Raw genomic sequence first — 27,367 nt, forward strand, 5'->3', positions numbered from 1 at the left:
AGAAGATTGAGACTTTGAATCAATCAGGCACACATTTCTCTACTATTTCCTTCTATCTCAACTCTTGGGATTACCTTCCCAGTCACGCACTTTATCTAGAGCACTTTCTCTCCTTTGCACGTTCCTCCTCGGGAGCAACCAGCTATTTTTTAATGAGTTTGACTGAAATTTATGAATTATAATAACTTTATTGTGTTTTTCATAAAACATTGAGCAGCTACACATCCTTTTTACTTTAACCTTATGGAGGTATTGTTTCCCCAGGAGCCCAGAATTATTTCAAGCTCACATAAAAAATGAAATGATAAATTAATTTCACCTCAGTGATTGATTGGTTTGAGGAGCATTGTTAACCTATACCGCATTGTACCCAGGTCCACAGACTTATTTGGGTTAACCCCTTACCTATAATAGCTGTTGTGCACCAGTGGCATGAAGGCTTTCAGTGCTAATCTTACTGCTCTTAGCTCTAGGATGTTATATGCAATTTGTACTCTTCTGTTGACCACAGACCATTGGCTTCCAATCCCTGAAGATAAGCACCCCATCCCAAAAGGAATGCATTTGTTGTCAAAAACAGCAGAGTAACCAAACCATTCAGAGGATAATGCCTGCAGAATGCATTATGGTTTCTCACATAGATATTGTGCATAATGTGTCTGATGGAAGCTTGCCATAAGAATACAACTCATGTTATCTAGTAACTTGTGGTATGTGCACAGGGATTCAAAGGAGGAGACGTCCCTAGCAAGAAGTAACAGAAGATACAGAAGATCATTTTTCTGTCTACTGTGACCCTGGAGAATATCTTGTCTGCAGCAACATCGCCATGTGTGACAAAGAACCACTCAGAGGAAGGGAACTAAAGTCTCAAAGGTTATCCAGTTCCCTATTGCTGTCTGGATAAAATGAAGTGTGCATCTAACTGATGTTATGGTCGGACCTTCTCAGCCAAGAAAACACAAGCGCACAAAAAGGAGACCAGTAAATAGATCAAAGGAAATAAAACTAAAGATAAGATAATATGTATTCCAATAACTAGTTTGTCCCTGTTATGACCCTATCACTCTGCCTCTGGGAGCTGCTGTGTATCAAAGACTTCAGACTGAAATGTACCTCTAGACCTCATATAAAGTCTCCTTAAAGCTTCTGCAGCATGTCCTTTCAATCTAAGACACTTTCTGAAACATATACTTGTTTTCATGCTCTACAGATCTGACAATCCATTGCCTTGCACTCATGAAGACCTGGCATCCACGGCGTATTGCTTTTGATAAGTCCAGTCCTGCTGTTCCTTGGCACTGGAATCTCTCTTCCAAGCTTGTGAGAGAGTGGAATTGCACACATCTTTGTATGGTCTTGTGCAGCCCAATCATGTGACTCAGTCTTGGTTTAAACTCCTTGTTCATGTTTTTGTGATTGAACCCTTGAATACAAGAACTCCTGTACCCATTCTTTATCACCAGAAAATAGCAGCAATAGAGGCCCAGAAACCTATCAAATAGAGGGACTACGGCTATGAATCCAAAGATGAGCATATAGAGATGCTCACTGAAGCCAGAAGTGGTGCTGTTGACAGTGACTAATGCAATCATAGAGTATAGTTGAAGCAGGCAGCCTATGTGATCCTATGATGGTTCAAATGGAGAATGTGTGAGCCATGACATTTCACCCAGAGACTTCAACTGTGCTCTCAAGCTTCTCCTTTTCGACCATGAAATTAAGGGGGAAAACAAGATACCAACTGAAAAGTTGGGTCAAAGCACATCTAAAAAGCCTTTAGCTAACTGGAAGGACTATGAGATCAGACCTAAACTGCATGAATGAACTCTGTGACACGACTGTGACAATGCCCATTAAATAATAGATTGATGACTTTATCCTGAGCTTACAGATGTAAGTTTAACTGTTCATCTGTGCTTGGCATCTTGAAGAGGGGTTGACATTTAAGGACTGTATAGTGGTTTCAATAAGGTCTTGAGACGCCTCAACCTCATTGACACCAAGGTTCTGCCAGATCTTCACACAGGTTATTCTTTTCTTGAGCTTATTTAGGCAGTAAAAAAGAACAGTAGAAAAATCATGTACCAGGTGTAGCCCCTAGCTGGCAATGATTGAATCAGAATTGGTTTACTTTGAGTTAGAGAACGTACTTATAAATATTTTTCCTGTAATTCCCAAGATTTTGTCTCCTTTTCTGTTGAGGTGTTGAAACCTTGGTGTCAGGCCATTTCTCCTGGGCCTGCACAACCTAAAGGCAATTGGGCAATCCTTGTCCTACCATGTTCTATGATAAGCAGCGGTGGGCAGAGACCTTTGTGGAATCAGGGTTACAATTTTACAAATGTTATTTAGGATTAAGCAAACGCTTTGCCTGTTTGTAATTTTAGACTAGTGTGAAGGTGCATCTTTTTCTTCCTGGTAATTTTTTTAAGTTGTCGTCTTTGTGGCCTGTCAGAGCTGTAACACAGGGGAATCACAGGAGCAGCATACAGTGGATGTCAGGCTGGTGTGTATTGGTCTGCAGTGATGCGAGCATATACACTTAATCAGAATGCCAGATCTTGAGAGTCGAGGTTGCAGAGGAAGGCTGAAAAAGATAGAGTTGCAGTCGTCTTGGGACCGGTTGTGGACATGTAGGAGAGACCACGTTTTCTCTGCAGCTTGTAGTGGGGGCTCTGGGCATGGTGGCCTTCAGGTGCAGTTACAGATAAGGTCGCAGAGAGAACATGGTGTGGTAGGCCCTCAGCAAGAGCTTACAACGCTGATGGGCTACCTCACAAGGTGCCTCTTGCACGGTCACTCACAGGCCTCAGGCCTATTTGAAAGAACCTCACTGTTAGAGCTCTTTCATGGGGGCTATGGGGCAATCAGGGGCTACTGCACCTTAGCCATGGGGTTGAGGTAACTTGCTTCTGAAGTCGCAGGGTTCATCCTACTATTGTTCTGCAAACTGGACCAGATACAACTCCTTCATCACTTGACTCTCAGTGGTAGTGATGGCGAGCAATCACAGGATTCTCAGGTAGGCATTATGGGCATGCTCAAGCTCACCCCTCAACAAATAGACATTAGCACTATAAATGATTGTCCAATCCACTGCTTGACTTTATTCTGAACAAGTGCTTCAATGCACCCTAGAACAAAATATGTTCATAGAGAATGCACATGATGCAGTTTTATCAAGCATGATTAGCCTCAGATGCAGATTACCCCAACACTTTTGTAAATGTGCACAGTCTATTCAGAGTTCAATTTCTCAGCAAGCTAGTCTCTCTGTATGTGTTTAGGTTAGAATTTTCAGGTGGTCGTTCCCATTTCTCTGAGTGAGCACAAACCGGCAATCCCTCGTGCTCTCAATTACTCAATCAGATTTATACAATGCATAGCTGCCGAAGGCGTAACAGTGCTCAGACACAAGGCAGGAACCACCAGTCAAATACACAGGTTAGTCCAAGTCAGAGAGCCAAGTCTTCAGCTGAGACCTAAACAAACTACTTCTCAAGGCACTGCAAAGCGAGAGCAAGCGAGTTCCATACCATGGTAGCCAAGACCATCAAAGAGCATCTTCCCCTATTACTCAGGCAAAGCTATGGGTATTTTAGAAATAAAACGTGTTCTGATCTTAAGGCATGCGTGGTCTAGTAGGGCCAAAGCCTGTTACAAATATATGTTGGGGCTGAGTGATGAAAAGCATATAAGAAATATCTAAGGCTTGAAAGATAATATACTTTCTCAGCAGAGGATGAGACAATTGCGTTTTGTAAAGTTCCAAGTTTAACCGGGTAGCAGCATTTTGCACAGTTTGCAAACAGTTAAGCAGGTACGATGGCAAACCCAGATTGAAGGCATTGGCATAATCCAGTTTAAAAGTGACGGTTTGCCTGGTGTCTAGGGAAACAAATTTCAAGGTTTTCTTCGAAGCACAAATAAGGCAAAACATAACCCCACCACAGAGGAGATCTGATGACCAAAGGGAAGAATGTTATCAAACTTAAATCCCAAGTTTATTGCCACAGTAGGAGGCCCAAATTCCTTCAGCCACTAGTCATTGGGCCACTCAAAAGCAGAATGGCCAAAGAGAAGGTTCTTTATTTTAGGCACATTACACTTTAAACAGTTCCCATTAATCCAGCTTATCACCGCTAACAAACATGTATTAAGTAAGGCCAGCTCAATCGGGCCCACTTTCCCTACGGAGAAGATAAACTGGGTATCATCTGCGTAACAAATCACCTTAAATCCAAATTTCTCACGAAGATGGGCAAGGGGTGTAACATACATGTTAAACAACGTAGGACTCGATGAGTAGCCCTGCGGGACTCCATATTTCATCTCCTTAGGTGCCGAAAGGTAAGGCTTCAAAAACACCAATTGTACTCTATCAGATAAAAAGGATTGTGTCCAGCTGAAGACACCAATCCCCAAATTGGCAGATCTGGATTGCAGGAGCTGGTGAGAGATAATATCAAAAGCCAACAAACTGTTCCACAATCCTGAAAGTTTCATGCCCAGAATTATCTGCCTTTCTGATTTTTTCACAACAAAATTCTACTTGCACTACCTTCATTTTTCTCTGATACTCTTTTAAGGCCTACTTATAAATGGCCTTATCCTCCTCACTATATCTCATACATCAATGTCTTTCTAGGTGTTTGCAAAACTTTTTCTCCAGAGCACGGTCTGGTTAAAAACAAGGCACAGATCTTGCTTTGCAAGAAGAATGAATAAAACAAAAGGGGCTGCTTGCTCAGCTGCACACGAGAGCCAGGTGGTACCTGATGACCATTCCTTATTAGGAGGACCGGAGAGTTCCAGATGGGAGTTCTGCAAGGCCACTACAAAATCATTTTTGTTATTTAATTTCCAACTGTGCGCCATCCTTAATGAAGTTTTATCTATGGTATTTTTTCACATCATGAGAATTTAGAATGAGATGAGAATGTGATCCGTCCTGATTATGGGGACAGGAGGACCCTCTAATTCAGGTTGAGATTTGAAAGACTAGATCAATAATATGGCCAGACTTATGGGTAGGGGACATGATAAACTGATGAATATTTAATGCAGTCAGTTTCCACCACACAACAAGCATGCAAATCATGTGGATTACCCACCTGCAGATTAAAATCACCCAAAACTGAGAAATTTGCAAATTTAGCACAAAAAGGAGCCAGCGCTTCTTCTATAAAATTCACAAACTTCTCAGTTGCACCAGGAAGATGATAAATAAGGTTGCCTGTAAAGGAAAAACTAGATGAGATTTTTAGAGAGAATCCGAAAGCTCTGTTTGACTAAATTTTTAGGTGGGGAAGGTGCTGCATTGAAAAATCGCTTTAAAGATAATGACCACTTCCCCCTTCCAAATCGATCTATCCAGATGCATTATCGGATAGTCATCGGGGACTGCAAGTGCAATGTACGGGTTCGAGGACCTCAGGAGGTCGCATCTCTGGTGATATAGCTGCTCCTAGCTGTGAGAGACAGCTGATTCTGGGAATCCGAAGTTCACACAGGTGGTTTGGTTATGCTCAGTCAGGAGGTAAGTCCCGCACACTGCTCACTCTAATGGCAATTCCCCCATCTGGGCATGCCTTGGCTCCCTGTTGGCAGCGGTAGTTAATATTTACTTCCTGGTATATTGTATGTCAATCACGTTGACATGTTATGTTATGTTATGTTACTTTAATTCTTTTATAGCGCACGGCAACTCCAGAGGAGCATCCCGGCGCTTTAGCAAAGAAAGGAACAGCAAAAAGCAACCACACAACAAAAGGAAGAGGGAAAGGAACTGTTACCTAAAAAGCCATGTCTTCAGGTCCTTTCTGAAAGCAAGAAGACAAGGGGCCGATCTCAAGGACAATGGTAATTCGTTCCATGCCTTGGATGTCAGATAGCGGAAAGATCGACCTCCCTGACGAGCACGGCGAATTACAGGGACAGTCAACAAGGACAGACCCGATGACCTGAGAGTCCTGCTTGGCACATACCTGGAAAAACGTTTCCCAAGATATTTGGGGCCAATACCATGAAGGGCCTTAAAGGCCACCGTCAGGCATTTAAAAAGGACTCTCTTGGAGATAGGTAGCCAATGAAGGGTGTTCAGTAAGGCAGTGGCACCAGCTCTCCTCGGGAGTCCAAAGATGGCACGGGCTGCCGAATTTTGGACCACTTGCAAACGGGTCATAAGATATTTCGGTAGACCCACAAAGAGAGCGTTTGCGTAGTCCAGTCGCGACCCGATTAGTGCCTGAACGACTGTCTTCCTGTGGTTGAGTGATAGTAGAGGAAGAAATTTCCTCAACATCCGTAAGATGCCGAAGCATTTCCCAACAGTGGACGAGATGTGAGGTCCAAAGGATAAGTCACAGTCTACTATCACCCCCAGATTTTTGGCCTTAACAGCGACTTTGTCAGGAGGAGACATATCCAGAGGCCACCAGGATTTCCAGTCAAGTTCCGGTGCGCAACCGAAAAAAAGCAACTCTGACTTGTCAGAGTTGCATTTCAAGCCATGACCTCTGAACCACTCAAACACCGCACCAAGGCAATCCCTGATCTTTGTGCCGTCGAATGACCCAGCCCTGTCACAAGTGAACAGGAGTTGGGTGTCATCGGCATAAGACACGATCTGGGCGCCAAAGGATTCCGCGACTTCCGCCAGAGGGGCCATAAAGATGTTAAACAGCATAGGGCTGAGAATGGAGCCCTGCGGAACTCCCACCTCTAGCGGAGCCATATCAGCGGAAAAAGGAGGCGCCCAGACCGTTTGTCGGCGGTCGGCCAGAAATTATTTTAGCCAGTTCCACACCGTTCCACGAAGGCCACACTCCCAGAGTCTTACAAGGAGGGCATCATGGGGGACGGTGTCGAAAGCCGCCGACAAGTCAAGCATGACTAACACGGCCTTTCCCCCCAGATCGAGTACTTCCCTGATGGCGTCCGTGACCTCCAGCAGAGCCGACTCCGTGCTAAAATTAGTACGGAAGCCGGACTGCGAGGTGTGCAACAGGTCGTTTCCTTCGATGAAGCTGGAAATTATCCTGTGCACATAACGCTCGGCCACTTTTGCCATAGCAGGGAGCAGGGAGATTGGCCGATAGTTAGCATGTATCAGGGGGTCCAAGGTGGGTTTTTTGAGCAGCGGTAGAATCATGGCTCGCTTCCAGGCCTGAGGCACCTTCCCTGTCGACAAAGATGTATTCAGCAGGGGGTTCACCAAGATGTTAATGGCGGAAGCCACTTTCCCTAAGCATTTAGCCGGACATGGATCTAATGGAGAGCCGGATTTCAGGCTAGACAAAAGCTCCAAAGATGTACTAGGATCCATAGAGGGGAATACAGAGAGGAAAGGGCCATGGTCTTCCACAGGACATGGTAGCGTTAGGTGGCATGGATCAGATTGCACACTGGAGAGAGAGGCCTGGATAGCTGTGATCTTATTGACAAAGAAGGTGGCAAGTTGTTGTATCCACACATCAGAATGAGTGTGGTTGGGGGTGCAAACCACAGGAGAAATAAAATCCTGGACCACTTTAAAAATTTCTTTGCAGACATTATCAGCCTCATCAATACGGTGTTCAAAATAGGCCTTCTTTTCGTCCCAGATAGAATGATGATAGGCTTTAATGGCTGCCCGAAATTTCACTTTCTCTATTGAATCGTAAGCCCGCCTCCAGGCCCTCTCAGCCCTTTTGCACTCCTGACGTTGTAACCTCAGCCGAGGGGAGAACCAAGGGGCTGACTCCCTACGCCCTCCGGATTTGGAGCTTTTCTTAGAAATTTCCTGACTGGGATATCCTGGAACCTCTGCACTTACTCCATGAGGGACCTTCAAATCATTCTCCTTTGGGATTCTCCTCAGGCATCAATTGCTATGTCCTGATGATAATCCCATTACCTTGTTAAGGGATGGAAACATCATCGACTTCAGAACGTTGACACAGACCTATAATTTTTGTTACTAATGTGTGCTATGGTGCCACACTGAATGTTGTTTGGCCTTATCACTAAATTGTATCTCGGCCACTATGCGCAAAGTCTGAGTTTGGTAACTCGATTTTTCATTGTAAACTGTCCCATATGCATGTCTTTCTGTATTTTTCAAAATGAATCATAATATCCATCTGGCTATATGAACATAGACATAATTTTATCTCTGTGTTACTTACAGTAATAATTATTTGTTGTGAGGGACTGCTGTTCCTGTATAAATATTCACACCCAAGGTCCCTTCCAGATTGCCTGGTTCGCCTTGTTTTTGCAGAATATATTTTTGATGCAGACACAGCAGTTTAGATCAGGGGATGTTCTTGATGTATGCACAGCAGATCTTGTTTTCATGTTTCCCGCCAGGAACTGCAGTGGAGAGTCTGGAGCCTATCGATACAGGACATGCAGATTGCTCTTTGTGGCCATACTCTTCTGGCAGAACCACCACGCAGGGGTCACACTTCACCTCACTCCTTGTGGTGAGTCACTCCTGCAGGGTTGGCAGGCTCCATCCTCCCCTCAGTAGGCAGACAGCTGGCTTCTAAGCACTTCAGGTTAAGGGAACAGTTCTCCAGCAAGGCTAGACTCAGGTTATCTCTGGAAGTATGCTGCTCACAAACAAAGACACCAGCTTTGGTTGCACAGCACTCCTCTGAGTACTCTGTGGAACACTTGTCTGCTTGATCAGAGAGAACTTGAAACTGGAACAATAAGTGGGTGAATGGGTCCCATTTTTAAACTGTAAAAGCAGAGGGAAAATGTAGATCCTCTGTCTACATTTTCAGAACGGTTTGGGCTTGTACTCCTTTGAAGTGCATACTCTGGGCTGCTCTCCATACAAAATCCCTGATTCATAAACTGAACTTTTGAGTAAATTTACAATTTAGAGTTAGTTTACTACTTTTTGGTATTCACAATTTGCACTTTTGTAGTAACTTACACTTTTGTAGCAAGTACGGTACTACTTATGGCCAACCACTGGTACTGCAACACCCACCTTGGATGCAAGGAATTAAAACAAAACAACATAGGAAAGGTGAACAGCCTTTACAACGAAACTTTTACAACGCACTACCTTTACAACGAAACTTTTACAACGCAAACTAATACAACGCATTGCTCTGGGGGGCGCTCTAGGATAGGGAATAGGTTAATTTACTATCCAATAACCTTCCCTAGTGTCCACGGGGACTGGAGTTGGAATAGTAAATTAAACTATTCACTATCCAGCACCCCAAAGCACTATGCGTTGTAATGGACTGCGTTGTAATACTTACGTTGTAAAGGCATGCGATGTAAATGCATGCGTTGTAATGTCATACATCCCATAGGAAATAATGATAAAATAAATTTAATTATTTAAAATAGTTGAAAATATAAATACATGTAAATTCATATTAAATTATATAGAAATAGTCCATATTTTAAAATAAATAATACTGTGTTCTAGTTTTATATATTTTTAGACATTAATTTATATATGTATTTATATTTTTAACTGTTGAAAATAATTACATTTAATGTAACATTAACTGTTTTTGTAGAGTGATGGTCCTCACAGCAACATCATCTCCAGCCTGGAGCTCTACAGCAGAGGTACAAAGAGGTGTGAGCTTTCTGCACCTGGTTGTCATCAGCAACACTTGAATAGTCGTCAGAGAAATACAAACTTCTGGGCCTCTTCTAAGGGAGCTCTTTCACCTTGCACAAAAGGGATCGCATTCCCTCCCTTCACCCCCAATATCTACCAAATGGCAGTGCTTCAGAAGGTTAAGCAGCAGCTTTTTGCTCAGCAAATGGGTGTTCAAATTTCTAAATGAGCCCTACCTTCTCTTCCCTCACTTCTTTGTCAAGGTCTGCTTCCTCCAGCTTTTAGAATGTCAGCAATACACCTCCACCGTGTGAGAAATCAACCTAATCTTCACCTTGTGCAAAAGGCCATGTCAGGGGCTTCCAAAATTGATCCCACAGGCTTTCATTACTCTGATTTGCTTGTATACAGCATCCCTGTACCATGCAGGACACAGATACACACACCTCCCCTCCATACACTTGGGATGATAGCACTAGGTTCCTGGTCAGCATATAGAAGTTGGTTACGGGGGGCAAGCAGAGTCTAATGGGGCCCAAACAGGATAGTTGGGGCTGTTTGCCCATGGTATGCTGGGATCTGACTCTAGAACCGTGGCCAAATTCATGCTGTCTGCATCTGATTCTCAGGGTAGTTAGCACAAACCGTCAAAGGTTTCTAAGGAAGATAGTATGAGTGTAGAGACCCAGAACAGACAGTCAAACAACACACAATTTTAAGATCTGGATGCATGATCCTTGCGTCCTTCTTTTCTACAAGGAATAGGTGAAATATGGGTGACTCTTTCCAGTAGCCACATTGCTGTCCATGGAAAATCCTCCCTGGCAAACTGGTCCCTTCCAGAATGAGTCCCCAAGAAGGAAAAAGCCACAAGGGCAGAAAACTTCTGATGACGATGGAGCATGAGGAACAGGAAACCAAGAGGATTAGAGAGCCACAATACAGAAATACCAGAAGAAGCTGAACACGAACAATAATATGGATGGAAGTAGATAAGCCTGAAGTGGAAGGAGTGATTGTGGTATAGGCTGCTTTAGCTGTCACAAGGGAGAGAAAAAAGAAAAAAACACTAATACATTTGAAAATAGGCAGGATATTTCCAGTGGTGCATAATCACTGAGAGTGTGAAAAGTCTGTTCCAGTCCACAGTGGAAAAAGTAAGCCGGCACTTGTGGATGGGAGAAGTGGTTTTGGGCAGGTGCTGCATAAGTGGGCAAAGAGATGCTCAGAATGTTGGTTGAAGAGCTTCTAGAAACAGCTTCTAGAAACAGCTTCTGGTACCATTCCTAAGCAAACGTTTACCAACAGTTTGAAAAGAGGAGACGATGGGGATGATGAACTAATCACGACAAAATGAATACCTGGAAGATTGGAGAGCCTCAATACAGAAGTAACAGAATAAGATGAACCGGAAAACCAGAATAGATGGAAGCAAATAAGGATGAAATGGAAAGAACTCAGAAAGGGTTGTGGGTCACCTTCCTCTAAGCCAAGGCTGTTAAATACCCCCAGACAGGAAGCTAGCCCAGGCGCCTCTCCTCCACCATCTTGGATTGGGATGAAGTGGAAGGAAGACTTCGGGGAACAGACATTTTGTAATGGTTACTAGAAAGGTCTCCTGAAAGGAATAGGGAGAATACGAAAATGACATGGATCTAAAAAAAACACCGAAGAGATATAAACATTCTGGGTCTGAAACAGGAATGCTGGTAGCTGTGTTGCTGAAGGAAATGTCGGCAACAAGTGAAAATGGTACTGTGGGAAGCTCTAGTGCTGGGGTTGAGTACTGTGGGACGTGGGGTCTCTGATGAGGTTGCAGACACAATGATCAGGGCTCAAATATAGGGTTGTGGAAAGTATTACTATGGGGCTCTAGCCACGTTCTACAGATCTCACACCAGCTACAGAGTTCTAGCAGCAGTAGAACGATGAAAGGCAGGAATCAGGTTCAGGTACAAGCTTCGATTAGGCTCTCAATGAGGTTGTGAAAGCCACTGCTCTCTGTGCAAAGCTGTATGTCAATTGGAATCGTATCTAAAGCAAAAGGAGTTCAAAGCGGCAATCATTAATCTCTCTAACATGCACAATTTCCTTTGTTTGAGTCTAGGATACAGTCTTTCATTTTAGGGCTCATGTTACCAGTTTGTTTGGATGTGGTTGGGCACAGAGGTCGGTTGCATAGCCTGTGCCTCACTCCATGTGTGCAGCATTGTAGGCAGCAGGACCACCTGTTGGATCAGATAAAAAACAGTACAGTAGGCCTCGGCAGCACTCATCTTTGGCAATCACAGCCTTCAGGCTGGTGGGGCACTTATGAAGTCCTTGCAGGACTCTCAGCCCTTCAGGTAGCAGCAGAATAGGTCCTTCTGACCATGCCATGGTGATACCAGACAACACACTGTCTCTTGAGGGATGTCTTCATACAATTTACAACATGAACCATGCAGTGATGCTGAATGACCCCTCATAGCTCAGGTCGATGCCGGTTACACTCTTGATGACATGTCTGCTCTCAGGGGCTTAATTTGAGCCGGTGCTTTCTGGTGCTTGGCACCGGCACTTAATTGTCAACACCAGCGCTTGTGATAGTCTGCCACAAGGTGGCGATGTCTGGCTAATTTAGAGATGACCACAACAACAGTTAAATAATTCAGCATGCATTAAAAATAAATGACTATTACCTGCCGCCCAGGACAGTCTTCTAGCTTTGGGGGTCTGAAATAGTCCGAATTGTCACACTTGTAGGAGTTTGATGGTTAGTATTTGTGTTGTTACTATCATTGGCAGCATGGCAGGGGCAATGTGCGATGCAAACTACAGTGGCATCCTGAGGAGAGCCCTTACACTTATTTTTTTTAACAAATTAAGCACTGCTATATTGCCAGGTGCTCCGCACTATGGGAACAAGGCTGGGCTTTTACTCCTGGATCTTCTGTTCTCCCAAAGGGGAAGGTACACTCCTTCCCTCTGTGAGCAGATATGCAGTCTTTTAGGCACTAAGCTGACCCACAGCTCTCCAACAGGTTGTGCAGACTTCAGGTGATGTTCCTTCTCCTCAGAACGACTGGCTACCAAATAGACATCAACACTGGACCGCAGCAGCTCTTTGATTATTGTGCAGAGCACTCTTTTCCCAGGTCAAGAATAAATGAGAACTGGAAAACAAAGTGGGATGGTTTGGGTCCCACCTTTATACCTATTTTCCAGGCAGGAGATGTTGATCCACTATCAAAAGTCCAAGAAACGGTTTGAGGTATTTTCTTTTGAAATGTTATTTTGTGGCTGCAGTGAAGGCACAGTCTTTATGCGAGGCGATGACTCTTACAGTAGGTAGTGTCGATGATGGCTCCAAGTAGGATGATCCTGTTAGAAGTTCCTCATGGGTAGCCCAGTCATCATCATCCCATGCTTCAGTGACTGGAGCTCCTCCTTTCAGCTCCAGGAATGTAGGCAGTAGAGTGGTAAATTAGAAGCTCTTTTCCAGATGCAAATTCTCAGCAAATATCAAACCTTTTCACTTACAGTATATTTAAGTGGAAGATTTCCTTTCATGTCAGCGTAGAACATATAAGTAGCATTTGGTTTGCCTAAAGACCCTTGTGCAGACTTCTGGATTCTCTGAAGTGCAGTTAAATACTCATGTGCCGAAGGAATGGATTCAGATGAACTTAGATCTAATGGCAATACTCTAGGTTGAAGCCTACTATACAGAAAAAGGTAACATCACTGTAGCAGAATGTTCTGCATTATTATAGTGTGCTATCACTCGGGAAGGAGTGTTTTGTGTTTTACTGCACTGTTTTTAAATAACTTTTATTTCCTTGTAGCTCATATTGCTGGGAGGTGCCTGGCTCCCTTAGTTTAGTATTTGTTTTCATTGTAGCACCTCAGTGCCGGGGTTTCCTGGCTCCACTCTCCATACTTTACCTGCTACATCTCACACTCTGCCACTGCCTGTGATCTCACCTGACACTGAGTGTAGGGCGTGGTGCCTCGACTCGCTTCACGCCCCGCTGCCTTGGGATTGGCTTGTTCTGGCCACGCCCCCGGAGGTGGCTGTTATTCTCTATGGCTGCGGCGTGGACGCAGCGGATTCCACTCCGTTGGTAGGAGCACCGTTTGGTTTATGTGCTCCCATCCCTCCCTGAGTGCGTTATCACTCGTGAAGGAGTGTTTTGTGTTTTACTGCACCTCGGTGCCAGAGTTGCCTGGCTCCACTCTCCATACTTTACCTGCTGCATCTTGCACTCTACCTCTGCCTGCGATCTCATCTTACACTGAGTGCAGGGCGCAGTGAGTCATCTCCCTTCACACCCCGCAAGTCCATTTGCGCCCGTAGATACTCGACTGAACAACTAAAGAACCTAGCACCAATGACTCTGGAAGTCTGGAACATTAACTGTTGGGACAGACCAGCTCTTAGGCCCACACTGCTCGATCAGACTCTACCTAAGAAATCTTCTATCCGTAGGCGTAAATTTAAGTTCCTACTCAACAACTGTAGGTCGCTAAGTAAACATAAATATGAAATCTGTGAATCTCTTGTCGACAAACAACCGGATGCCTTGTTTCTTACTGAAACTTGGCTGAATGAGTCCTCAAACTCTGAGATTCTTGAAGCTTTACCCCAAGATTATGGCATTTGAGGTATGACCGCCCCATAAAGCAAAGGCGGAGGAATAGCTATTATTCATAAACTCTACCTTAAATGCACTGTTAAAGCAGCCAATATTGATAACTATGGAACTAGCTCCTTCACTAATGCTACTGTAAGCAACTATGCAATAACCGTTTTTTTAATGTACTTGCCTCCTGGTCGGTGGTCAATTTCATAACGAGTCTTGTGGAAAATGTGGTTCAACTAGCTCTGTGCCACAACAACTTGATTATTTTAGGTGATCTTAACCTACATTTTGACTCTAACGTGAACGTGGAAGCACAGCTCTTATGTCAGGAACTAACTACCATGAAGTTACATCTGAAAAACAATCTTCCCACACATCATTTGGGTCAAATATTAGACCCTATCTTCTCCAACTGTCCTGAGATCAAAGTGGAGACCCAATTGCGGTCCCTTGGTCCCCGATTGTGGTCCCTTGGTTGAACCACCAACTGGTGGCTTTTTCCATCCCTTTGGCCAGAAAGACATTCGCAGGAAATGGTCTAGGTTCAACCCGGATAGTTTCACTCAAACTCTCCAGTAGACCCATCTCCAATTGAGGGATGATATTAACTCGGCCAATTTGGCTGTTGAAAAGTGGATCTTAGAAGCAATGGATGCTATTGCCCCATGGACAACCAACACTACTCAGAGGCGGACTAACTCCGCGTCTTGGTTTAATGAAGACCTGATGACAGCCAAAAAATCCTGTAAGCGCTTGGAGCGCTAATGGAGGGAGGATTGTTCCGACATTAATAGAACGAATGAGCTAAAAAAAATCATGCTCTTATTGGGAAAACTCATGGTGCATACTATACAGATAAAATAGAACAAGCTGAAAACTCCTCTAAGGAACTCTTCTCTATTTTTAAATCCTTATTGTCACTGGAGCGAACCATGACACCCGCTGCCAGCTCTCTGGAGAATTGTAACAAGATTGCTTACTTCTTTGCTATGAAAGTACCAAAAATCTATGATACTTTTCCACCTGATGCTTATATTGGCACCTGTCCCAATTCCCCTAATAATACCCCATTTGAGGGTATCGTTCTCTTGGAATTTAGATCACCTATGTTGGAGGATCGTAAAAATCTGCGCCTGAGCATCAAATCCGTTTCCTCATCGGACCCAGCCTCGCCCAAAATCGTATGGCAAGGGTTTGATGCTATCTTGTCCTACGTACAAAAACTCCTAGATCTCTCTTTCCGCTGTGGTGAAGTCCCATTTAAATGGAAACAGGCCATTGTTCTCCCGCTAAAGCAAAATCCTTCCGCCAGCCCAGGTTTGTTAGATAATCTTCGCCCCATTTCACTCCTGCCTTATTGTTCCAAAATTGCTGAGAAAGTGGTGAACTTTCAAATGGTTGCCCACATCAATCGAAACAACTTATTCCATCCCTCGCAATCAGGTTTTCGAGCTGCCCACTCTACGGAGTCGGCATTGCTATTCGCAATTGAGACCTTGCATAAGTGCGCAGAAGACGGTCAGACTGCTGCACTGGTCCTGTTGGACCTCAACGCATCCTTTGACACCGTCTCCCATAACGTGCTCCTTCAGAGATTAAGGATCTGTGGGATCGAGGGTCCAGCTCTGTGCTGGCCTTTCTTCATACTCGTAGCTTTCAAGTTGCGCAGCACCTGCATATTTCCAAAAACATCCCACTTTCACAAGGGGTCCCACAGGGCTCAGTACTGAGCCCTACTCTTTTCAATCTATACATTGGACCCTTGGTAGGGATTGTTGAAAAAGTCACCATTGTTTCTTATGCGGATAATACACAACTAATCATCACCTTATCTTAAAACTCGGAGAAAGCAGCCAATCAGTTTTCTTCCTGCTTGAGCGAGCTTGCCACCTGGATGACTAATAACTGCCTTAAATTAAATGGCAGTAAAACTGAGGTACTAATTCTGGGAAAGGCCCCCTCTATTTGCTCCTCAGCTTGGTGGCCCCATATTCTGGGCCCAACCCCGTCCACTAAGGAAGAAACTAAAAATCTTGGAGTTTGCTTTGACCCCAACTCTCCTTTGAAACCCATATCAAGAAGGTTGCTGGAAATTACTTTGGAACCCTCAAATTTCGAAGAAACATCGTAGACTTACTTCCTCTATCGGCGAGGAAAACAGTAGTAAATGCCCTTATTGCATCACATTTGGACTATGGAAACAAGCTTTACTTGGGAGCAGTGAAAAAATGTCTAAATAAACTGCAACACATTCAAAATGCGGAGGTACATCTGGTTCTCATTTTCTCAGAAGAGCCTCGTCTGCCAGAGCTCTGGACACCCTCCACTGGTTGCCAGTGGAGAATCTTCTACAAAGTTTTGTGCTATTGTCCCCGAATTTTGCAGGGAAACGGCCCTAGTTACCTTCATCATATGCTAATGTCTTACCATCCTGCCTGCAATCTGAGGTCAGCTAGATCTCATCTAATCAAATTTCCCCAAAGTTCAAAGACCCAGAATGGGAGCTCGCTCTTATGGCTACTTGGCAGCCAAAAAGTGGCACTCCTTACCTCTCGCCTTGCGAGCTGAGCCCTCAGAGAATGCTTTCCATAAAAGAATAAAAACTTGGCTTTTCCATTCTTTAGTCTCTCATTTGCATCTCTACTCTGTTTAGCATCTAGGCTTCTTTGTTTCCTGCTCCCTACAGGAGGATGATTTCCAGTGCAGGGACACACAGGTAGGTGTAACCAGGAGCTATATAAATGGAATTATTATTATTATTATAGGTTAATTGTGCTAACCATAATATCTTATTCCATTCCTCCTACTGCAGTAATGTTTGGCATCTCAAATATTGTTATAACACACTGATTCAGTCACATGACTGGAAGATTTCGTTTATATTGAATCCATTTGCGTGTTTTGCATAGTTCAAGCTTTGCAGTCACAAAGCTTCACACTAAGCGGCACCCACACTCTTCATGTACCGCTGACCTCTGCATCGGAAGACTGGGTTACCTCTAAATTTCGTAGGTGTGCATCTCCATGCTTATTCAGCACATAGGGGAGCGTCACGCATGGATCATGACATTTGCCATGCACAAACATCCTCATTATGTACAACCGTTTTAACAGTAAGCATACTTGTGTTACATCAGTTTATAAACCAAGAGTTCTTCTGTCACTCCAGTCTTCAACCAATGGGCATTTATCTGGTTGCTTGCAACTAGCGCACTCTATTTGCTGCTGTTCTGTAATGTCGCTCCTGGGTGGACCCACTGGGTATTTATCTGGCTGCCTACAACCAGTGGACACCATGTACTGCTCCACTTTTGCTCCAGGAGACTGCAGTTGGCATTTTTACTGGCTGTGGATTACAAGTGAATACCTAGTGTGACTCCTTTTTCTTTCCTTGGGCAACCCTAGTAGGCAAACTCTGAAAGCACTGCCATCTCTTGATGACAAACGGTGAATGTCAATTACAAGATGAGCATTAAGCTGTGGGTTTGACTGCCCTCACTCTTGTCCTTTCACTTCTTTTTCTCTCACTGTCTCTTCACTAAACCTAGCTCATTCCTCCAACAGACACTTCTAGACATCACCGCAGCCGACTGCAGCGTCTCCATAATCATTTAATAATTCTTAGGCTAAGCCACAGATCATCTACTGAACTCAGACTCATGGAACCCCCTTGTGGTTTAACACCAGTTGAGGGTCTAGAATCTTGTTGCTCCTATGTACACTTGATGTGGTCTTTCGTGGTGACACAGCCGCCAGGGGCTAAGACTCTGTCTCTTCTGTGTTGACTCCATAATGTACTTCGTGTTCATTAGGTCTCGCCTGTCGATGCGCATGCGCATCGAGCTTGCGAGCCTATTGCGGCTTAACCACGCTTTAACTAACAAGCAAGGAATCGTGGCGATTCCTTGCAGTGCCCGTGACTTTTAAGCTCAATGCGCATGTGCATTGAGCTTAAAAGCGCGTGCACATCAGTTCCCTCAGCCGCAATCGCCGTCTGTTCCCTCAGCCGCATTCCTCCGACACCTTTTGAAGTGAAGCTTAGCTTCACTTCAAAGGCCCCGGCTTCTTCACACCCACATGCCGCTCTCCCCGCTCCGCCCCCTCCCCTGCCCGCCGTGTGCATTTCTCCTCCACCCCCTCCCCACAGCAATGCCCTCCGTCTTGTTTTTTTTATTTTAACTTTCAGCGCAAGGATCCCGCTTGTTCTTTATTTATTAAACACACGCTTCGCTCTTTCTCTTCTGCTTCTTCCACTCGCAATCTGCTTTTTATATTTTTTCCTTCTTTCCTCGCCCACTCTTTCCATTTTACTTCAGCTTTTTCCATTTTTTTTGCCCCTCTGACTCACACCCGATCTCCCGCCTTCTTTTCCGTCTTATTATAGCCTCTATGTGCTCTCACCTCAAACAATTCTACCCTTCACTACGACACTCCCGCCATTTCACCCCTTCTTTACTCATTCACACTCAATTTCCCGTCTTTTCCCCTTTCCTCTCATTTCTTTTTTTCCTCACACTTCGTCCTATCTATATTTACCCATCTCCAGCCCTACTCTTCTCCATCTTCTTGCTCACGTTGCCCCTACAACCTTTTCTTCCTTCGCACTCGGTTTTCCTGCCCATGTCTTACACGCTCCCCCAGAGTCTCTTCTCGTCGCTGGCAGCCTCACCTTCTTTCTTCACCCTTCCTTCTCGCTCACGTTAGCCCTACAAACTTTTCTTCACACGCACTCTGTTTTCCTGCCCATGTCTTACACGCTGCCCCCAGAGTCTCTCCTCGTCGCTGGCAGCCTCACCTTCTTTCTTCACCCCTTCTTTTCTTCTTATCTCTCTTTTACACGCTTCTGCTTATCTTTTCATCTTTCACCTCCCATCTCCACGACACTCCCGCCATTTCACCCCTTCTTCACTCATTCACACTCAATTTCCCGTCTTTTCCCGAGACCGGAACTGTCTGGGGAAATCTGGGACGTCTGGTCACCCCATCAATACAGCATTTCATAACAATCAATAAATAAATACCCAGCCTGTGCTTTTCGCGACCTCTTGTGGACACTACGTTTAGAATGTGTGCAATATAATAAATAACAATTGTGAGTGACTGACTAGACAGTTGCTCCAGATACACAATATTGCTTGTACATACAGTGAACATGACACACTGACTTTCCTTGGCGCACTCATGCCGATGTTGTCAGGACATTGCAGGTGGGGTCAAGTTAATGTTTAAAAACCATTACTTTGGGCCGCTTCCGTGTACTGCATGAGCAGTCCCTGTAACTTCTGCAGGCCAGCTGCTGCTGAGACGCTGACACTCTCCCGCTTTCTGCTTGGCGCCACCAGCCCTTCCTCCCCTCCTCCCCCCCTCCTTCCAGGGACGACCACCGTCTCACACCCCATCCCCATATGCTCCTTCCCTCCCACTCGCTGGCTCCCCCTCCCCCCCCCCCACCAGGCTCTCAATGCTTGTTTTAAACCAAGGCAGCGGGGGCTCTTCAGCGTGTCCGACTCAACATTTATCCAGTGACTCAACAAAACAACATTTAATCAAGAAAACTGCACTCAAATCATCGTAGGTTCCCAGCTTGACAAAATGTGTGATCGTTGTCAAATGACTTTGCTTCACCGTGCATCGGTTTACTCGAGAGTCGAATCCGAGACCTCTTGTGGACACTACGTTTAGAATGTGTGTAATATAATAAATAACACCCACCAGGCTCTCAATGCTTGTTTTAAACCAAGGCAGCGGGGGCTCTTCAGCGTCTCCTTTGCCTAAAACTCACATGGTCGCTCTTGGATTTATTTTTATTGGCCATTAACTCTGTGGTTTGCGCACTCTGTCAATTTTTTACAAACAATTTTTTATATTCTCCCACTGGGCAAAGTAACATTTGCTGTGGGCTTAAAAATATCAGCATTCGTTAATCACTCGTGCATGGCTTACTTTTTTTGGTATCACTTGTTCTCTCTCTCTCTCTCTCTCTCTCTCCCTCCCATAACTCTCTCTCTCTCTCCCATAACTCTCTCTCTCTCTCTCTCTCTCTCTCTCTCTCCCTTCTCTCTCTTTCTCTTTCTCTCTCTCTCTCTCTCTCTCCCCCTTCTCTTTCTTTCTCTCTCTCTCTCCCTCCCATAACTCTCTCTCTCTCCCTTCTCTCTCTTTCTCTCTCTCTCTCTCTCTCTCCCTCCCTCCCTTAACTCTCTCTCTCTCTTTCGCTTCCCTTCATTTACTCGCACACGCAACGCCACTCGCACACGCAACGCCACTCGCACACGCAACGCCACTCGCACACGCAACGCCACTCGCCCACGCAACGCCACTCGCCCACGCAACGCCACTCGCCCACGCAACGCCACTCGCCCACGCAACGCCACTCGCCCACGCAACGCCACTCGCCCACGCAACGCCACTCATCCACGCAACGCCACTCATCCATGCAACGCCACTCATCCATTTGCAAAACGGAAAATGTTAAACTCTTCTATTGCGAGACCTATTGCATTTTCAATGCTTGTTTAGCACTGCTGCCATGGACTACGATTCTGTTACTCTTGTGGTGACTCCATATTACACTTATTAATCGCTTAGCGCTACCACCAGGGGATAGAATTCTTTTTTTTCTGGATGACTGCATACAATATTTCATTGACACCACTGTTGCCACATGGTAGTTATATTCTTGCACGACTGCTCACATGAACACCACACAACCGCATGTGCGGTCACCTAATTAACTTCCTGACAAATGCATAATCTATTAAGGACATAGGGTATGGCAGATTGCTTGACAGCTTCTGACTACAGTACATAACAGATTGCATGACATATTGCTCTGCAACCTACTTACAAACTCTGTGACAACTGTGTGAAAAACAGCATGACCAGTTTTAATGCAATTTCCTTGACAAATGCCTCCAATGTGGTAAGTATCTTACGAAGTAGAATGATGTACATCTTTAAAGTGATTGAGAATCGTGCCAGGGGAAGAAAGCATTATGCAAACTGTGATACAGTACAATATGATATTGACCGGCCTAATGATGTGCAGCATTCTGCGTAACTCAAAACACACAACTTTAATCTCCATATGTAAGGAATTGCACAATAAATGAATCAGATAAAAACTGAAAAATGTATGACATAACATCAAAATAGCATGACAAACTGTATGACTAAAGAACTAACATTGGGTGCCCACTGAGCAGCATCCTTCTCTTCCGCAAAGCACAACTGCTGCTTGAAAGTAGTAGAAAGCATTATATGAATTCCCATACCATATTGTGCCATTTTCTGTGTCCCCATTCATAACCAGTGGCTTTTCCCCTGCAGATCAAATCCAACATCTACTGCATGAAGCAACAGACAGAAACATTAGGATGGTTGCACATAGAGTGCAGGCTCATTAAGTGCAGGTATGCACAAGGAGCTGAAGTTTGGCATGACATGCATGAATTATAATAACTATTGCAGCATAAGCTTCTTTAGATGAAAAAAGGAGGAGAAAAAAGAAAAATAATGAATAAATTAGAACATAGGCAGAACATTCTCAGTGGTACATAATCACTAAGAGTGCGAAAAGGTGGTTCCAGTCCGCACTGGAAAAAGGAAACTGGCACATGTGGGTAGACGAAGTGTTTTTGGGCAGGTGCTGCATACATGTTCAAACATGCTAACAGATGTTCAGCACATTGGTTAAAGAGCTTCTAGAAACAGCTTTTGGTACCATCCCTAGGCAGGAGTGACCAACAGGTTAAAAATAGTACAACTTAGACATGATAACTTGACATCTACAAATGATCACCTCCTGAGTGTAACAAAACTGCCTCAAACTCAATCAACTCCAAAATTGAGGTTGCCTTATTCGGCAATCACCAGAATTATGGATCATCGAGCCATGGCCATTTAAATTTGCCTATTGATTGACTTGCATCAAGTGTTGAGACCTCAGATTCTAGATTAGTATATTTTTTTGCTTTGTTCCCCATGAAGCTGCAGGGTTTAGATTCCTGCACTGACATTTCCCTTACCTAGGTTTACCGATGAAGCTGATGTGGCCACCACCGTTTTTCTTCTCCCCGTAACTATGGGGTGAGCCACTTCCGGAGAGTCCCAGAACATCTGCATTTATTTCAATCAGTGAGGCTCAAAAGAAAGGGATTGGTGTCAATGGCTTTCTCTTACTGCATGTCACCGAGCTTATGCAAGTTAACTATCCTCTGTATAGTGCATAGGGACATCCAGTCAGTGATCCTACTTTTCTCATGACCCATTTAGCTCACTATATCTTCAGACTCTTCACCTATGTTCAACCAAGGTAGGCTGTGGGTCATCTCAAATATGAAAGTATCCAATTATTTGCCCTGGAACTCAATATTCCTTCTTGTATTTATACTGGAGGACTCCCATGGGTAGTGCATGTGTGTTCCTGCTATTCATACATACATACACATATTTGTATTAGCATTTTTGTGCCTTAAAATACTAAAAATAGCGTTAGAACAGTAGTGAACATTTCAGTTGTATACAATACAATAAATGTAACATGCTAAAAACATTCCTGGTTAAGTGGGGCTATGGTTGGTTGGTAGCTGTGGTGGGGATTTCTATGCCCTACTACTGATAAACCACGCTCCCATAAATAGCCATACACAGGCTTGTAGATAGTTGGCAGATCTGATCTGGTGCAAAGTGCTAGTGCGTCTGTGCAAGATGTTGAGAATAGGAGAGAGCCAGAGACAGGAATATCTTGCTTATAAAATTATAGGTATTGGCCCAGGAGTGTACAAGTGACCTACACAACATAGAGTTTACACATCAACATAAGTCGTTGTTCAGACAGATATGCCAGACATTTTGAATGTATGCTGCATCTTTGCCTGCGTCCAGAGGAAAGAGTTATGATCATGCATGCAATAGGAATACATGTCTCGCCACCAGTTGAAGATGAAAGTGGAGATAGGATTTTAAGGGGAGGCTAAATGGAGCAGATATAGAGGGATGTCAGAAAACAACAAATCCTGCTCACTGCAGCACTGGCGGCTAACACCAAAAGCCCTTTGTGTTGAGCAGTATGCCACCCCTATGCTTTTCTGCCTCAATCCTATTAACCGATGTCTGCAAAGGTTTGACATTTGGTACATGTCCGGTAGACTATGTGTTTCATGGTTTAATTTTAGACCCCTGCCCTCCTGTCTGAGCAGTAAACACCTACACAATTCCACACAGATTCTTTTTTATTGGTAACTTCTTGAGAGGCCATTGACCAACTGATTATGAGATCCAAGTTATGCTCTCTTGTCTGGTCACTCTTGATAAGGATATTTAAAAAAAAAAATTTTATGATGTTTATGTTTCACACAAACAGTGTACAGAAGCCAACAAGCCATTGTTTGTAAGAATAGAAGTGAATAAATTATATCAAGTCATATAAAACTTTTTATATAAATCATACACCATTAGTCCTGAGAATATCGCCACCAATCCCACCATACCTTTTGTGCTTCAGTTGACATTTCCTAGATTTATATATGGACTCCTCTGCTGTCGCACACCAGTCCATACCACAAGTGAGGGGGCCCTCTGACACTGTGTGTCAGTGACAATCAATGTCTCGCTTGGCCTGTAATAGTCATGTTGCCACCAATAATCTGGTTGCTCTCAGGCCTACCCATGTATTAATAAGGTCCAGAATAGCCATTTTTGGGCTCAGGTTTTCTCATTGTCCCAAGAGCTCAGGACAAAATCCTGTGGATGGATTCCCACTATTGTTGTATAGCACAGCACTCCCATATTGTATGGTGAAAGGTTCCCACTTTAGACCTACATTGAATACAACATTGGTCTCGACCACTCTTCCTTCTGCTCGGTCTGGATGGGGTATAATAAGATATATCTGTTGGATAAGACTCATTCTCGCTAATACTGCAGAGAAGGGGACATCCTTGTCCTTGCCCAGTCCTCATCTTCACAGTTAGGATCTCAAGCCAAGTAGCTGTGGCAGCTTTCAGGAACTTGAATCACTCTTGTCCATATGCTTCCATATCTGTTCATTTCACATGTATTTGCAAGAGTGGCATGTGCATGCACTTCATGTAATAAATTGATGATTTCAAGTTCAAGTGTTGTCTTCTGGCATGTCACGGCAGCAAGGTCATACGTCCCTAAATGCTGTACAACCTCAGTGATGCCCATTTAACCTTTTCCATTTTGTTTCTGTTTATCTCAAAATGTTATATGGTTATTCAGAGTCATCAGAACTACATTATACCTACTATATTGCCTGCACATGAATGCATGCCTCTACTACTGGGCATCTGACTTTGAAGGCCTAAGATCAACCAAGTGGGTCTACGATGGAGAGGGAAACAGGTAAGTGGTAGTAGTTTCTGCTTACATAAATCAGATAATAAGGTAGTAAATGGCCATTGTCATTAATTGAAGTCCACACCCCGGTACACCCCCGGTAATGCTGAAGTAAACCCTTAGCCATGTACTTCAATGTGATTAAACTCCTATGTGGAGGATTCCGAGCTAGGTTCAGAAGGGGTTACATTTACAGCCCCCTGCTTTTATAGGCCGTCCGCTGCTGAGATTGCATTTATTGGCAAGGAGGACCGTATATTTACGGTTATCATTTATGCTTTTAACTTCATTATAGAGCTCAGCCTAAAAAGAGGAATGAACAGTCAAATTATAGAACTTCTTTATATTTAAAGGCATTCCTCTCAGGGCTATGAAATAATTCAATACTGCTTGTTTATTCATTCTCTGATCATACTCTCAAAGGGAATCCAAATTGTGTGAAAAATTACTTATTTACCAGGGCACTTCCAATTGTAAACTGATATTCATACTCCCATGCTCCCTCAACTATTGTGTCCTTGTTAAAATACACAGATCAAGCAAGCTCTGTTCTTTGCAAGTTGCAAGAGTATCAAAGCTATGATGTGGTTGTGGCACTCTAGTCCCTTCGGAGCCATTCAGCCTTGCCTGCAATTTTGGGGTTGGTTTTGGTTTGAGTGTGATACCTACGCGCTTCAAGGGCATTACCTGATGCCACTATTACACAGGGAACAAATATGTCAGGTTGTGACTAGCTATTTATGGTCTATAAATGCAATTCCATGGCACTCATCCAATATTCTAGCACAGAAAATATAATTGCATCCCAGTCATAAGAGTGATTCAAATTTAAATAAATTGGTTATAAAAGTTAGATCAGAATATGCAGATGTCTGTAAAATACACACTAGAAACACAGGCACCTTGTCATCAAAGAAAAATAATGCCTTTGAATTTCACCACAGTTACATTCGGTGCTATTATTGGGCTGTGAAGACGCTGATCACCATTGGTGGCCTCCCTGACCCAGAGACGCTCTTCGAACTCTGTTTCCAGCTCCTCAACTACTTCATGGGAGTGTTTGCCTTCTCTGTAATGATTGGTCAGGTAATCCTTGCTATCCTATCATTTTTTTCTGCTTCCTGTGTCATAATTCAAAGCTAAACATATAATCCTCTTCAATTCATTATGGTGTCCAGTGTTAGATTTTATCTTTGTATCATGAAAGGTGTTTGACTGATGTTAGAGTAGGCTTTAGACAGAGGGTGATGTAATAACTGAAGCTGAATTTCATGTCCACTAAGGAGGTAAGGTTGCTTATGACTATGGTTAGAATTCCCCTGGAAGAAAACTAGGATTATAGGTGAGGAACTTTTCCTTCACTTCCATGGGAGCTGAAGTCATAAGCACTGAATTGCATTGTACGCCCAGCCCATAAAGGAGCCAACAAGAAATAGGGACATTTCTAACAATCGCCCAAAAACATTCCTCAAAGAAGCCTGCCCTACTTGAGGGAAAACAGTCTTTACCATGCTCTGTTTACCTGGCAATGCCTTTACCATGCATCAATTTCCATGCAAGGTAAGAAAAAGAAAGTGTGTATGTGTGTGGGTATATATATATATGTGCAAGCCTCATCAACATGGATGAGTACAAATTTCTCTAGAATGACTATCCAGTAATGCCAGTGATATATTTTATACCTAAAATTCAGAACAATCCAATTAAGCCTAAAGGCAGACCAATAATCTCTGCATGAAAAGTCTTTTAGAAAACACCTCTCAGTAAATAGACTATTAATTGCAACAACACATACAGAGATTACCATTGTATATTCAGGACACAGGTGATTTTCTTCGGAGGATATGTGATTTCACTTGGTAAGAGGACTACCTCCTTATGACATTGGACGTTATATCGCTCTATACGAGCATTAGTCATAAGGATTTTATTAGAGCACTTGAACACCTTTTCAGTAGTGGATCAATCTGATTGTTGCAACAGTAATCAACATGGTGATTTGTTAGCTTAACAATAACGTGCTCATGTTTTAGTATTAAATTTACCAACAAAAGGATGGAGTTGTTGTGGGAGCCAGCTTCTCCCCCCCTACCCATGGGCTGGTGGGAGGAGCTGGATCTCAGAACAAAATATGGGGCAATCTTAAACGAGCATGTAATGATCTGGTTTAGGTTTATAGAAGACCTATTTGTGGTTTGGAAGGGTACAAAGGAAAGTGCTTTGGAATTTGTGTCAAATGACAACGAAATGAATTACAATTTTACAGCCACAGTGAGTGACAACACAGTTAACTTTTTGGATGTAAAGGTCTATATTGCAAATAACAACATTTAAACTAGATTACATCGCAAGGAAACAGCCGGTAATACTATGCTGCATACAATTATCTTTCACCGCAGGCATTTAAAAGAAAGCATACCCTATGGGGAAATGCTGAGGTTAAAGTACCAATAACACAGATCGTGAAAAGGACCCAACAGGAGAGTAAGTTCAGATTTACAGCACGAGGCTACTTGGAAAAAAACATAAATATGGCCATCTCTAAAACAAGGTTACTGAATAGATCTAAGCTATTATCTAAACACTGTCATGTTGAGGCTACTTTTTGCCCCAAAACCAGTGGCAACAGCCGCAGGTACACTTAATTATTCATCTTCTTTCGTTTTTTTTGTCTCCTTTTATACCATGTTTTTCCACTTCTGTTGCTTTTAAACATACAGCATCCCATGCAAGGAAATGCAATTTCCAATGTTTCTTATGTCCAAGTGGACCATCCGAACCTCTTCAAAGAACACGCATT

General features: G+C 43.6%; 1 protein-coding gene across 1 annotated transcript in view; it reads left to right on the forward strand.

Annotated features, from left to right (window-relative positions):
• Nucleotides 1-27,367, forward strand: part of CNGB1 (cyclic nucleotide gated channel subunit beta 1) — a 1,191,945-nt gene that overhangs the window by 976,497 nt on the left and 188,081 nt on the right. The window contains 2 exon segments of the mRNA XM_078668834.1: nt 24,451-24,573; nt 25,512-25,653. Coding sequence (XP_078524960.1) covers nt 24,451-24,573; nt 25,512-25,653 — 265 coding nt within the window.

The sequence above is a fragment of the Lissotriton helveticus genome, chromosome 12 (genome assembly GCF_964261635.1).
Source record: "Lissotriton helveticus chromosome 12, aLisHel1.1, whole genome shotgun sequence".
Lineage (NCBI taxonomy): Eukaryota > Metazoa > Chordata > Amphibia > Caudata > Salamandridae > Lissotriton > Lissotriton helveticus.